Genomic DNA, 12,145 nt, shown 5'->3' with positions numbered 1-12,145 from the left:
TTTCCCTAATTATTTCCAATTAATTCTATTTTAACCCTAACGTTTGTAATGTTTAAATAAACATCCAACTACTAATTTGTACCATTTAACGCAAAAATAGTCAAGTGAAACATAAAAAAGCGTTGCTGAAATATGTATACTTTCAGGAGAATTTTTTACATTTTGCCAAGTATCTTGATTATCGTTTTTATTGGTTATATTCAGGGTAAGAAATATTACATCTATTTGTTGTTTAAACTTAAAGAAAGTAGAAAACATTACACATATTGTACAAAAATAAAAATTTCAAACTTCAAAAAAAATTGTAGCTATTCTCTACCCTGTATACTAAGCAAAACATATTTATATATTTTTCTAGTTCATTTACGAATGTAAACTAATAAGTTTGTTGAATTTCTGAGATATTTATCGAGAATAAAAGTCCAAATATCTGGACCATACTACATTTAAAAGAAAAACGTTTTTTAGGGTGTGTACACCCTGATAAAGAACAAAGTCACTTTATTTCTTCCTTTTACACCGTATATTTATTAACCATTAGGAAATGCTCCGGCTTGTAAAGAAAATTCAGAGTACAGGTGCAATGGTACCAATAACGCTATAGAATTCCCGTGTCCTGACACAAAAATTGAAAATCAAGAAGTGTGTAGATGTTTCTGTTTGCCTGGCTATTGGAGAGATAAGTGTGGAAACTGCGTGAAGGAATGTTCTTGTCCACTGGGAAAAGTATGGAGGTAAATATACAAAATCCTCCAAAATGCGAGCAAATTTTTTTGTTTGCGATGAATTATTGTATATTGTTCAGTTCAGATATTATAAAACAACAGAATGGGGTAAGAAAGCGCGAAATAAAAATTCCTGCAAGTTTTAATAATTTTTCTTCGTTCTAAAACGAATCATAAGTAGTTTTTTTATTATTTTGAAGGAAACCATTGAAAAATCAGTGGATTGGCATAATCTACCGGTTTCCACAAGCTGAAGTACCTAAAATCATCAATAAAGTGTGATGCTGAGAACTAATAAGTATTTCTAAAAAATCTGCCCGTGACTTTTGTTCGCGTTCAAATCGTTAGTCTTTTGAATATGTGCTTTTTTAGGGTTCACTTAAGAGGCTATATTGTTCGGGTCGCTCTCAGGGATCGGGTAAAGCGGGTGTGTGGTAAAGTGCGGGTAAAGCACACACGTGCTTTGATCAAGGCTTGATTAAGGTTTGCAGAGCTTCAGCATTTGCCATAAAATAGCGAGCGATTTGTTACAAAATCATATAAATTATATATCATTGTAATCACAAAACTTCAATCTATTTCCGTATAACAACGGAATTTTAAATTATGCCTTTATTTTCGAGAAAATTTAGTCCAAACATAAGGAATATTTTGTTGATGTTTGACCATCAAAATCTTATAAATATAAAAATAAAAAAGTTGTCTAAAAATGTGTTACAATACGAATATAGTATAATCCTTTATCTTTAATTTCCTTCTTCATTTGTGTAACAATACCTAGCCAGTTTTACATAAAACTTTAAATGCCGAACGCTTATTTTGCTACTTTTTCCGACTAGTGAAATTGACTTAACATCTATCTTTTCTGAATACAACAGGTTACCACGACGCTGGAGTAAATCCCCATTTAGCATCTGGGATTCCCCTACTATTACAGCATTAATTTATTTATTTCTAGGCCAGGTAACTATTGTTGGGATCAATGCGTACACCATATTTGTCCTCTCTATATAATCCAGGGATGTTTTTGCTCTGCATATACATGCTGGAATGGAACACAATGCATCAATAGTAATACCACCATTTCATAAATCAGTACTTCAAGAGTACTACTAGTAACATACATTAATTCATTCGAAAATTATCTTATAATATATATATAAAAAAACTTTTCTATAGAAAAACTAATCTAAAAAAAATCGGCGTTATAGTGGTTTTTGAAATGATATTAGCTGATAATTTTTGTTGTCTCTACTCCTGGACATTAAATTTTCTTTATCTAGCTTGAATATCTCTGTAATATACAAAGTTATGGTCAAAATATAAAATATATCATATTCTACATATAAAATCTGTATTTGTGTCCCATAAACAAACAAAATATAGAAGACCATACTATTGAAAAAAACGGTGTCAGAGTGGGCTTGAAAATAAACATCGAAGTTATTTTATATGAACCAAGCATTTGACATTCTACCGTTTACTAGTATGAACTGATCCATACCGGGCATTACCAGGCTGGAACTACGGTAAACGTCATTGATTATTATTTCCAAGCCCACTTGACGCCATTTTTTTCGCTGTTTTTTCCTCATTAATCAATACTGCCATGAAACAAATTTTATTTGAAGATGTACTACCAATCTCCAGAAACTTTTTAGATTTTTTTCCTAAAAACTATTTTTAGTAAATCATTCATTATTTATAATTTTCATAGTTTTTAATACATATACAAGGTAGTTATTAATGAGTATTTCCAAAAGTTATGCTAAAATAAAGATTTGTCTAGATCTAGAATACAATTATTCCAATTTTAGTACCTGTTAGCACAAAATGTGGACAATTATTAAATTATAAATTATCATAAAAATATACTTGTTTCTAGGCAAAGTAACAACTGCTTCGACCAGTGTGTAATTACACATCCTTGCCCGTTAATCTTAATATGGGGCTGTTATTGCCCTCCTATTCAGTGCTGGAATGGATCAGCATGCATCAGAAGAAACGCTACCACTTAATGAATAAGTACTTTTAAAAGTACTCTTAACAGATGTATAAATACGTACTTATTAATACAATCTTTGTGTTACTAATCTTTAATAAAAATATATAAAATTAAAACCACTTAATACATTTTGTTTTTGTCCTTCTTATGCTGGGTACAGACTAAGCAAGCAGACAAAACAACGACAATTCATGTTTTACGACAAAATTGCGACAAATCCAATACATTTCTGCGACATTTTTGTCTCATTTTTGTTTTGTTTCAAAATTCGACACTTTTCAATGTCCCGTCTCGAGTCGGTAAAGATCAAAGTGTCTATGTTTTGTTCGTATATTTTACAAGTGTTTACTATGCTATAGGGCTAGTTTCTCTCTACAATTTCCTGTCTCACAATGTACCGTTGGTATCCAGGAAGGGTTCATAGTTTCATAGTTGTCGATTTTCGAAAGAAATCAGAATTATTTCGTATATTTTTCATTTTATTGATTTTATGTAAAGCACTGTTCATTAAAATGTTGTATCCTATGTTATAGAGTTTGTTTCTCTCTACAATTTCCTGTCTCACAATGTACCGTTGGTATCCAGGAAGGGTTCATAGTTTCATAGTTGTCGATTTTCGAAAGAAATCAGAATTATTTCGTATATTTTTCATTTTATTGATTTTATGTAAAGCACTGTTCATTAAAATGTTTTACCCTATGTTATAGAGTTTGTTTCCCTCTACAATTTCCTGTCTCACAATGTACCGTTGGTATCCAGGAAGGGTTCATAGTTTCATAGTTGTCGATTTTCGAAAGAAATCAGTACATGTATATTATTTCGTATATTTTTCATTTTGTTGACTTTATGGAAAGCACTAAGATGGAAAGCATCCAGACCACGTTTCTGCGATGACCAAATCTGTATATAAAACAATGTATGCACATTTAATTTAAATCATGAGTTAAAAAAATAACAATTTAAATGTCGTTATTTATCTTGAAACCTATTCGTTAACAAAAAATAAGATTATTCAAAAGCGACTATGACATGAACATATAATTTCACATGTTTGAATTTATAGTTTTAAAGAATTCAGCAAAATATACTTTGCAGTACTATTACAGAAGAAAAATGAATCGCTGGGCTTGTTTTATTTTAATTTTTTCAGTTATTACTACTGTATTTTCGAGTTGTATTTCAGGTAAGTTAGAGTAATTCATCTAAAGTTAAAAAAAAATAACACTAAAGCCAATATTCTGACAATATTACTACAAAAAAGATATTAAAAAATTAAATATAAATTTGAAAAGTTTTACGAATTTTCTAAAAAGCTAAAAAATAGTAAACATAGTAACGAATGTTATAATATAGTCTTGAGTAAGTGCAAATATTGTCAGGGCTGATAGATCTCTATAAAGAAAACCGTTTTTCTAACTAAAAGTTTAAAAAAATCCATTTTTTTTAGAACAGCAAATTTTCATTTTTTTTTCGCAAAAAAACCTCATAGGCTTGTTCCTGAGGTCTAAAACTTACCCTGTATATTAAATACTTTAACTCAACCATATCATATTAATTAATAATATCAGGCTTCTCCCATAAAATAGCATGTAGTTATAACGAAGAATACACAGTAGATGGAACTGAAGTAACATGTCCACTGTATCCAAATAATGAAGTAGGATCACAAAGTTGCTCTTGCTGTTGCAAGGACGGGTTCCAGAGAGATTTCTACACAGGACAATGCACTAAAACGTGTCTTTGTTTTGGAGGAAAAATATTTAGGTATATTAAGTTTAATTTTAAGAAAATAAATGAATTAAAAGGATATCAGACCAATTTTTTCAAGTTCTGTATATACATGTCTATATTTTTTAACCTAAATTGTTTTTTTTTCAATTTAGGGAAAGCAACAGTTGTGTTGACAGCTGTGAATCAGAAATATGTCCATTTTACGTCGTGCAGGGATGTTTTTGCCCCTCCTATTACTGTTGGGATGGTGCAAAATGCCAACTTAAAGCTTTTTAGGAATAAGGAACTATTGTACCTAAATCATTGTTTCATTATTTCTGCTTTCTACATTCTACATACATTTTTAAAAGAAAAATAAAGGAAATTAATAAATAAAGTCACTGGTATTTTATACTATTTATTTAAAGATTTTCTATGTAAAAAATACCTCTAGTTTTCCTAATCTATTAAAAATTGCAAGAGTTGCAAGAGTATAGTAACAAGACTAAGACCAAGGGTTTTGCTCGTCACTAAGTAATTGAGGTAAGAAGCCCACTAAAAAAAAAGTTAACACTCTATAGAGACGGTTTTTTTAAGGATCAATATTACATTGTATAGAAATAATTATTTCCTATTTCGTCAGTGAAACGTGATAACCTGCTAACTCCATTTTTTACGTTAAAAAGTTTTTTTATACCATTAGAAAGAGAAAAAAAAACTCTATAAGTAGGGAAAGCAAACATATTTTTTCCCATTAAAGAAAATATTTTATTTTAACTCAGTAATATCTGCTAACTCCTAGTGATCTGAAATAGCCACCGAAATGCTGCTATCTCCGTAATTTTCGTTACGATCACGCTAAAGCAAACACACAGATTTTTAGTCGTATGTTTTTTTAGTACAGTACGTCGATCCAGGGTCGCACTAGGACAAAGGGGCCTGGGTGGCAATGTTAGGAGGGGCTAGTATGTTTTTTTGGCGTATTTTTTCGCCTTACGTTTTGGTCAATTTTTCCCTATTTTATGCAGGATGAGTCTTAAATAAGTGCATATTTTTAGGGTAGTATATTTCGACCCAAGAAACACGATTATGAGTTTTTTTGCGCGATTTTTTTTTTGAAAATTTGGAATTTAAAAAAAAACATTTGGGATTTTTTTTTAATTTTTAGTTTAAAAACATACTTTGTTTGTAATATGGTAACATAGGTAGTAGATTAAATTTACAAGAAAGAAAATACAATGATTCTCAAAATTATAGCAAAAAATTGGAAATTTTAAAAGTGAAATAACACGGTTGTTTTGGATTTATTTGAAAAAACGGTAAAGAGAAAATATTATGTTTCTTTTATCGAGATTTACCAGCCCTGCACATATTTGCACTTATTTAAGACTCACCCTGTATAGAAATCAGGGAAATACCCTAATGCAAGGTAAATCAATGCAATGCAAATTCCATAATGCAATGCAAAAGCAAATATTGTTAAGAGAATAATAATTATTCTTAATTCTCTTTAATTATTAATGAACTATAAGGGGCCCCCCTAATAGTTATCTATATAATATGGCCAGTTCGACCCTGCGTCGATCCCTTCTGTAAATACAGGGTATCCGTAAAGGGTAACGGGAAAAACGAAATTCTCTATATACGAGCAATTCATCCGCGTGCTATAAATAGTTTAAATAACATTACTTACTTGTACAAGAATTTCCATAATACCTAATCAGTTTTATTTTTTTCAACGTATTTTCACGTAAATGATACATACTTTTTATAAAAATTAAAAAAATAAGGAGAAAAGTAATAAAAATTTAATAAAATCACGCACTGTCTTCAAAGCTCGGTCTACTACCGTTGTGTAAAAATTAGGATAAGCATGGAAGGATTCTACCATTTCTTCTAAGAATTATAAGTTTAATTTTTAAATTATTTTCATATTCATTAAGTCCAAAATTCTGCTACTTCAGTTCTTTAAAAATGGAAAAAATTTTAAAATTTTCAATAAAAATTTATTCGTTTTTGGACTTGAATGTTTTGGTTATGAATCTAATATTTTTTAAATTTAATTGATTATTTATAAATCTGTTTGGGTAATATTCATTTCCACTTTTTCAAACAATAAAGGTTGCACAAAATTTCAAACAATAAAGGTTGCTATCTCCAGAAGTATATTTTTATTTCTTATTTCTGCAAGACGAATATCTGCTATCTCCCTATTGTGTCGGAAAAAAATGACAAATGAAAAATTCTTATCTCTTTATCATATTAACGCATCAAAATACTTCCCACATGTATACATATTTTTTTGTACCGTTTTTTTGCTCTCCTGTAAAATTAGGAATAATGGAGTTAGCAGTTTATCACGTTTCACCGACGATTTATTATGTTTTATATTTAGAATAATATACTTTATACTCTGGGGACACATCTTTCGCTGTCCCAACATTGATTTATTGGACAATAACAGCCTTCAACAGCTTCTTTGGTACAAGGCTGTAACTTACATTCATCCAAGCATTTATTAAAGTACCTAAAAAGAAATAGTTATATTTGGCACCATATTACCGTAAAATTTTGACTCTTTGATGACAAAAAAGAATATACAGAGTTTTACTAAAATATATTTGATATCAATTAAACTTTTAGTTACGTAATCGAGGGCGCGATTTTTAAATTCATTATTGCCAACCATGGACATGTTCGGCACCGGGTTGAATAACTGGAATTTAAATTTTGCGCTGGGAATTCAGGTGGTAGCTCTGCTGTAAAAAATGTCGAGTTGCCACATTTATTTATTTATTTCCTCACATTGTCGTTCGTTTTGACACTTTAATTTTGTATATTAAGAGGTTTTGGTTTAAATAAAAAGTGGTGTGATACTTTAAGCTTAAAAATGTTTACTAGCAGACCTTGCGGTCGAACATTGTTCTTTTTAGGACCTCTTTTAGTGCAAAGTGGTACAAGATAGCTTAATAGCCGTAAAAAAACTCATCGCAACTTTATTAGAATATTTTGAATGGGAAAACTATAGTAATGACCTTTTATGTTCCTTAAGTGCTGTTAAGAAAGTGAATTTTGTCGATGTAAATAACTGGCTATATATTTATAATTAATTTATTTTTGTTTTCTAAAATATTTTGATTAAAATAAAATATGTAAAAGTGGGCAACACTGTGCCGGTCAAGCTTAATCACGTGACTAAAAGTTTATTTGATATGAACATTATATCATTCTATATTTTTATTATTTGATTGATTAGAAATACCTGAACACCATTCCTTTCGGACATGGACATTTTCCAACGCATTTTCCAGACACTGCATCTCTAAACGTTCCACTTTTACAATAACATTTACAGTTTACAGGCTTTCGTTCATTTTCAAGCGTACTGCAAGTTTTTTCTATTTCATCTTCGCATCTATAAACCTCATTTTTATCGCACTGACTTGAATTCTGATCAGCTTTGACAGAAAAAAAATATAAATTCAAAGCAATAAGTAAAGGAATGAGAAATTTTTGTTACCTTGGTGTGAACTTGGCAGAAGAGCAACCAGTAAAAATAGCAGCAAATACGTCGAACACATTTTCATTGTTATAGTTTTTCTGAAACAGTCGTCTAAATGCACTTTTAAATATATACCACTAATGACAGAACTTGCCTAGGTACTAATTATAGGATTTGTGTAAATTTATTTCAGAGAATAATAGACAAAAATGTCAATTTCTCAAAACAATGTTTTTTTGGGTAGTTTTTATAAAGCTTAATAACTATAATTTTATTTAAAAACGTAGTCTTTTTTTAAAACTTCGAGAAGCAAGTTAACATTTAATTGGTAATTAGTTTTAAGACTTTTTTTTATTAATGTCTAACTAAAGTAAATGTGACTTTGTTAGTTGTAGAGGGTACGACAAAATTATATACTGTTCTGATTATTTTTTTCTGTAGATATTATACCGTATGATCGAAAAAAAAGGCTTCAAAGACCGCTGGGGAATGACAATCAATGATAATTTTGGCGAGGTCAATTTACTAAAAACTGACATAAAATTTGTCAAACATTAAAACTAATTATAGAAAGATTTTTAAACTACTCCATTTAAAAATCATTATACTCAATATAAAAATAAATTACCACTTTTTTGAGGTCAACAAAAAATAAAAAAGATCTCGCCAAAATTATCATTGATTGTCATTCTCCAAGGGTCTTCGACGCCGTTTTTTTTCGATCGTATGATATTTTAAGCTAAAGAAGAATGGAAAATGAACCACTGCTTTACAAAAATATCTCCCTTATTAAATAACGCACAAATATATATTGCGATGACGTAGGTATCTGTTTTAAAAATCTAAATAACATTTTTGATGAAAGTCTGCTATTGATCGCTACTCACACAAGAATAGACCGGTTAATTGTTTTTTTCTTTACAAATAAATATACCAAAAGGTGAAAACAACAATGGAGAGTCTAGGCCCTAATAACCTTTCATTATTGTTCAAAAAAAAAATCGAAGTGGTTGGCTAGTTTTGATATTGTGTCGATAACTTATACTGTAGGAAAAAAATAGCAACTTATTGTACAAATCATATATATCACTACAGTTCATGCCAAAAATTTTTAGTCACGTGATTAAGCTTTTAATCAAAATATTTTAGAAAACAAAAATAAATTAATTATAAATATATAAACAATTATTATTTACATCAACAAAACTCACGTTTTTAACAGTACTTAAGGGACATAAAGGGCCATTACTACCGCTTTACAGTTGAAATTATTCTAATAAAGTTGCGATGAGTTTTTTGCATTGACTATTAAGCTATAAGTCCCAAATAAAAAATCAATTTTTCTGTTGTTAACTCTTAAATTACTAATTTTTAAAAAATTATACTTAAACCATTAAATTCTACGTAAAAAGGCGCTTTGGAAATGTTTTCACAAAAATAGAAAATTTTCCATAGCAAAAAAAAGTTACAGCGATTTGTTAAAAATGCACATTTTTGAAAAACACCCCTTAACTCAAACGGTTACAGATATCGATGTGCGGATTTCACCATCATGTTTTTGATAAAAATTGAGCTCCAAACACCAAAATGGTGTTTCCCTTTAAAAGTGTCCAATTTGGCCCACCCTGTACCTTCACAAATGGCTAATAGTATTTTCTTTATTTTTCTAAAACTACAATGTGCAATTTGTATAATTTTTTCTTTGCCTTTCCTAACTTATTTCCTTTTTACCGTAATTTCGCTGGAAAGGGTTCGCATGTCGCTCCTTAAGAGCTTGTCGTGACTGAAATTATTGGCGTCATTCAGATCCAATTTCACTTAATACGAGCCCATATTAAAACTCTCCAAGCGATTAAGCTTTCACGTCCGCAAATATTTGTCCATTTTACGTTTTAGCGTTTTTAACGTTTAAATTTTGACGTTTACAACACGAATTTCAAGTTGTTAGCGCTTTTATTTCATTCAACTTAGTGCTTAGAAACTTTTACGACAGCTCTGTATTTTTTCAATGGAATAAATACATTAAAAATATATTTTGTAAGTTGTTATTTTTTTATACGTTTAGCACAAAGTTTCGCGTTTTAATTACTATAGGACTTACAGGATGTCCCGGTATTCCGTGGACATTCCCAGTTGAGGACTAAAGCGTCAAAACGAATGACAATGCCAGAAAATAAATAAATAAATGTGGCAACTTGACATTTTTCACAGCAGAGCTACCACCTGAATCCCCAGTGGGAAATTCAAATTCCAGTTAGTCAGCCCGGCGCCGAATATGTCTATGGTTGGCAACAATGAATTCAAAAATCGTGCCCTCGATTACGTAACTAAAAATCTAATTGGTACAGTTCGTCTGCTGGATCTGTGTCTATAACGGGCCACAGATTATACGATTTATCGTACTACAAGTTGTACAACATCAAATCGTTTCGACCGTTGGATCAATGGTTGGATAGTTAAACGGGCCACACATTAATACGATTCGTCGTACTACATGTCGTACGACAAGTTGATACAACCGCTGGAACGACAGATCGGATCCGCGTTTATTCACTAACTAAAACTACCATTTGATGTTAATCACCAACAAGTAGTAGTTTTATTTTCCATTCATTTTGAATTCTATTGTAGCATCTGCTTTTATTTCTTTTAATTTTTCCAGTAGGATATCATAACTGGCATTTCTTTTTTGTTTATTTAGGTATTCCTTACTTTTCACATCCAACAAACAAGGTTGATTATGATAAATTTCTATAAATTCCGCTCAAAACTTCTCGTTGGTATCCATTTTAAAGAGATTGTTTAACCATGTGCAACGAAAAATGTAAACGATCTGTCTGCGACACATAGCGTTTGCACACAAACCATCAAATCTATCGTATATACTACTGCGTTGTACTACAGATTTTCTGCATGCCATACTTCCGTACGATACGACTTTGTCTTACTACAAGTAGTACTACAAAGCCACTAACTATCCAACCATTGATCCAACGGTCGAAACCATTTGATGTTGTACAACTTGTAGTACGATAAATCGTATAATCTGTGGCCCGTTTTAGTGGCTTTGTAGTACTACTTGTAGTAAGACAAAGTCGTATCGTACGGAAGTATGGCATGCAGAAAATCTGTAGTACAACGCAGTAGTATATACGATAGATTTGATGGTTTGTGTGCAAACCCTATGTGTCGCAGACAGATCGTTTACATTTTTCGTTGCACATGGTTAAACAATCTCTTTAAAATGGATACCAACGAGAAGTTTTGGGCGGAATTTATAGAAATTTATCATAATCAACCTTGTTTGTGGGATGTGAAAAGTAAGGAATACCTAAATAAACAAAAAAAAATGCCAGTTATGATATCCTACTGGAAAAATTAAAAGAAATAAAAGCAGATGCTACAATAGAATTTCTGAAAAAGAAAATTAATAACTTTCGGACTGCTTTTAGACGTGAATTTAATAATAACTATCTTACTATTTATGTTTCTACTTACCTCAAAGACTTACCTTTAAATATTCCTTCTTCAAAACTTCGTAAATCGCGCAACATGTTTCAGGCACTATTTTACCAATGGATTGAGGTGAAATAGCCGTACGAAATTTAAGGTCTTCATAACTATTTCCAGTTGCCAAATATCTTAGTGTAACAATTAATCTTTCTTCAGCGCTAATAGCCTCTCTAAATTTTGTATTTAGTTTCACAATTTTAGGGCCTACTAATTGTAACAGTGACTTAAAAATATCTTCGTCCATTCGTAAGTAGTTCTTAAAATCGACTGGTTCATTAGCACTTATTTCACGTAAAAGGTTCATAGTAGAGAGTAGAGTTGTCGTTTTTGTAACCAATTTTTCCACCATTTTCTTCTTTTTTTGGGCTGTTCTTCGTCTTCGTCTAACAAAACTAACAAAATTGCAGCTAGAGTCCTTTTTGATAAATTCGATGTCATGTTGACGTTGAACACAATAGAATTCAAAATGAATGGAAAATAAAACTACTACTTGTTGGTGATTAACATCAAATGGTAGTTTTAGTTAGTGAATAAACGCGTATCCGATCTGTCGTTCCAGCGGTTGTATCAACTTATCGTACGACATGTAGTACGACGAATCGTATTAATGTGTGGCCAGTTGTAGTTTAAGTTTGTGGACAACAGCGCGTCCGATATGTCGTTCAAACGGTCGAATCAAATTTGTGTTGT

At 30.8% G+C, this 12,145-nt stretch overlaps 3 protein-coding genes and 1 long non-coding RNA gene across 7 annotated transcripts in view; 2 read left to right on the top strand and 2 right to left on the bottom strand.

Moving 5' to 3' along the window:
- The window catches only part of LOC115886521, a 57,500-nt gene that overhangs the window by 19,959 nt on the left and 25,396 nt on the right, over nucleotides 1–12,145 (bottom strand). The window lies entirely within an intron of this gene.
- LOC115886517 (scavenger receptor class F member 1-like) lies at nucleotides 50–2,849 on the top strand. 2 transcript variants are annotated; one of them, XM_030905712.1, is made up of 3 exons: nucleotides 50–205; nucleotides 542–734; nucleotides 2,611–2,849. In XM_030905712.1, exons 1-3 carry the CDS (start codon nucleotides 133–135, stop codon nucleotides 2,741–2,743), a joined length of 399 nt encoding a protein of 132 aa, XP_030761572.1. In that variant the 5' UTR covers nucleotides 50–132; the 3' UTR covers nucleotides 2,744–2,849. The 2 variants fall into 2 exon arrangements, with proteins under 2 accessions (XP_030761572.1, XP_030761573.1); XM_030905713.1 differs by lacking the exon at nucleotides 2,611–2,849 and adding an exon at nucleotides 1,684–2,567.
- Nucleotides 3,733–4,841, top strand: LOC115886516. Of its 2 annotated transcripts, none has more exons than XM_030905710.1 (3): nucleotides 3,733–3,913; nucleotides 4,299–4,494; nucleotides 4,614–4,841. In XM_030905710.1, the coding sequence occupies exons 1-3, from the start codon at nucleotides 3,778–3,780 to the stop codon at nucleotides 4,735–4,737; spliced, it is 456 nt and encodes a 151-aa protein (XP_030761570.1). In that variant the 5' UTR covers nucleotides 3,733–3,777; the 3' UTR covers nucleotides 4,738–4,841. The 2 variants fall into 2 exon arrangements, with proteins under 2 accessions (XP_030761570.1, XP_030761571.1); XM_030905711.1 differs by having other exon boundaries at nucleotides 3,740–3,913; nucleotides 4,317–4,494.
- On the bottom strand, nucleotides 4,846–8,087 carry LOC115886520 (serine protease inhibitor 2-like). Its single transcript, XM_030905723.1, has 4 exons — nucleotides 7,961–8,087; nucleotides 7,703–7,898; nucleotides 6,846–6,967; nucleotides 4,846–4,995 (listed from the first exon to the last, which is right to left on the bottom strand). Exons 1-3 carry the CDS (start codon nucleotides 8,025–8,027, stop codon nucleotides 6,847–6,849), a joined length of 384 nt encoding a protein of 127 aa, XP_030761583.1. The 5' UTR covers nucleotides 8,028–8,087; the 3' UTR covers nucleotides 4,846–4,995; nucleotide 6,846.

Source organism: Sitophilus oryzae, unplaced genomic scaffold (genome assembly GCF_002938485.1).
Source record: "Sitophilus oryzae breed Bouriz unplaced genomic scaffold, Soryzae_2.0 scaffold_494_pilon_pilon, whole genome shotgun sequence".
NCBI classification, from domain to species: Eukaryota; Metazoa; Arthropoda; class Insecta; order Coleoptera; family Curculionidae; genus Sitophilus; species Sitophilus oryzae.
Note: the sequence above shows the minus strand (reverse complement) of the source record. Positions and strands in the feature narration are given on the sequence as shown.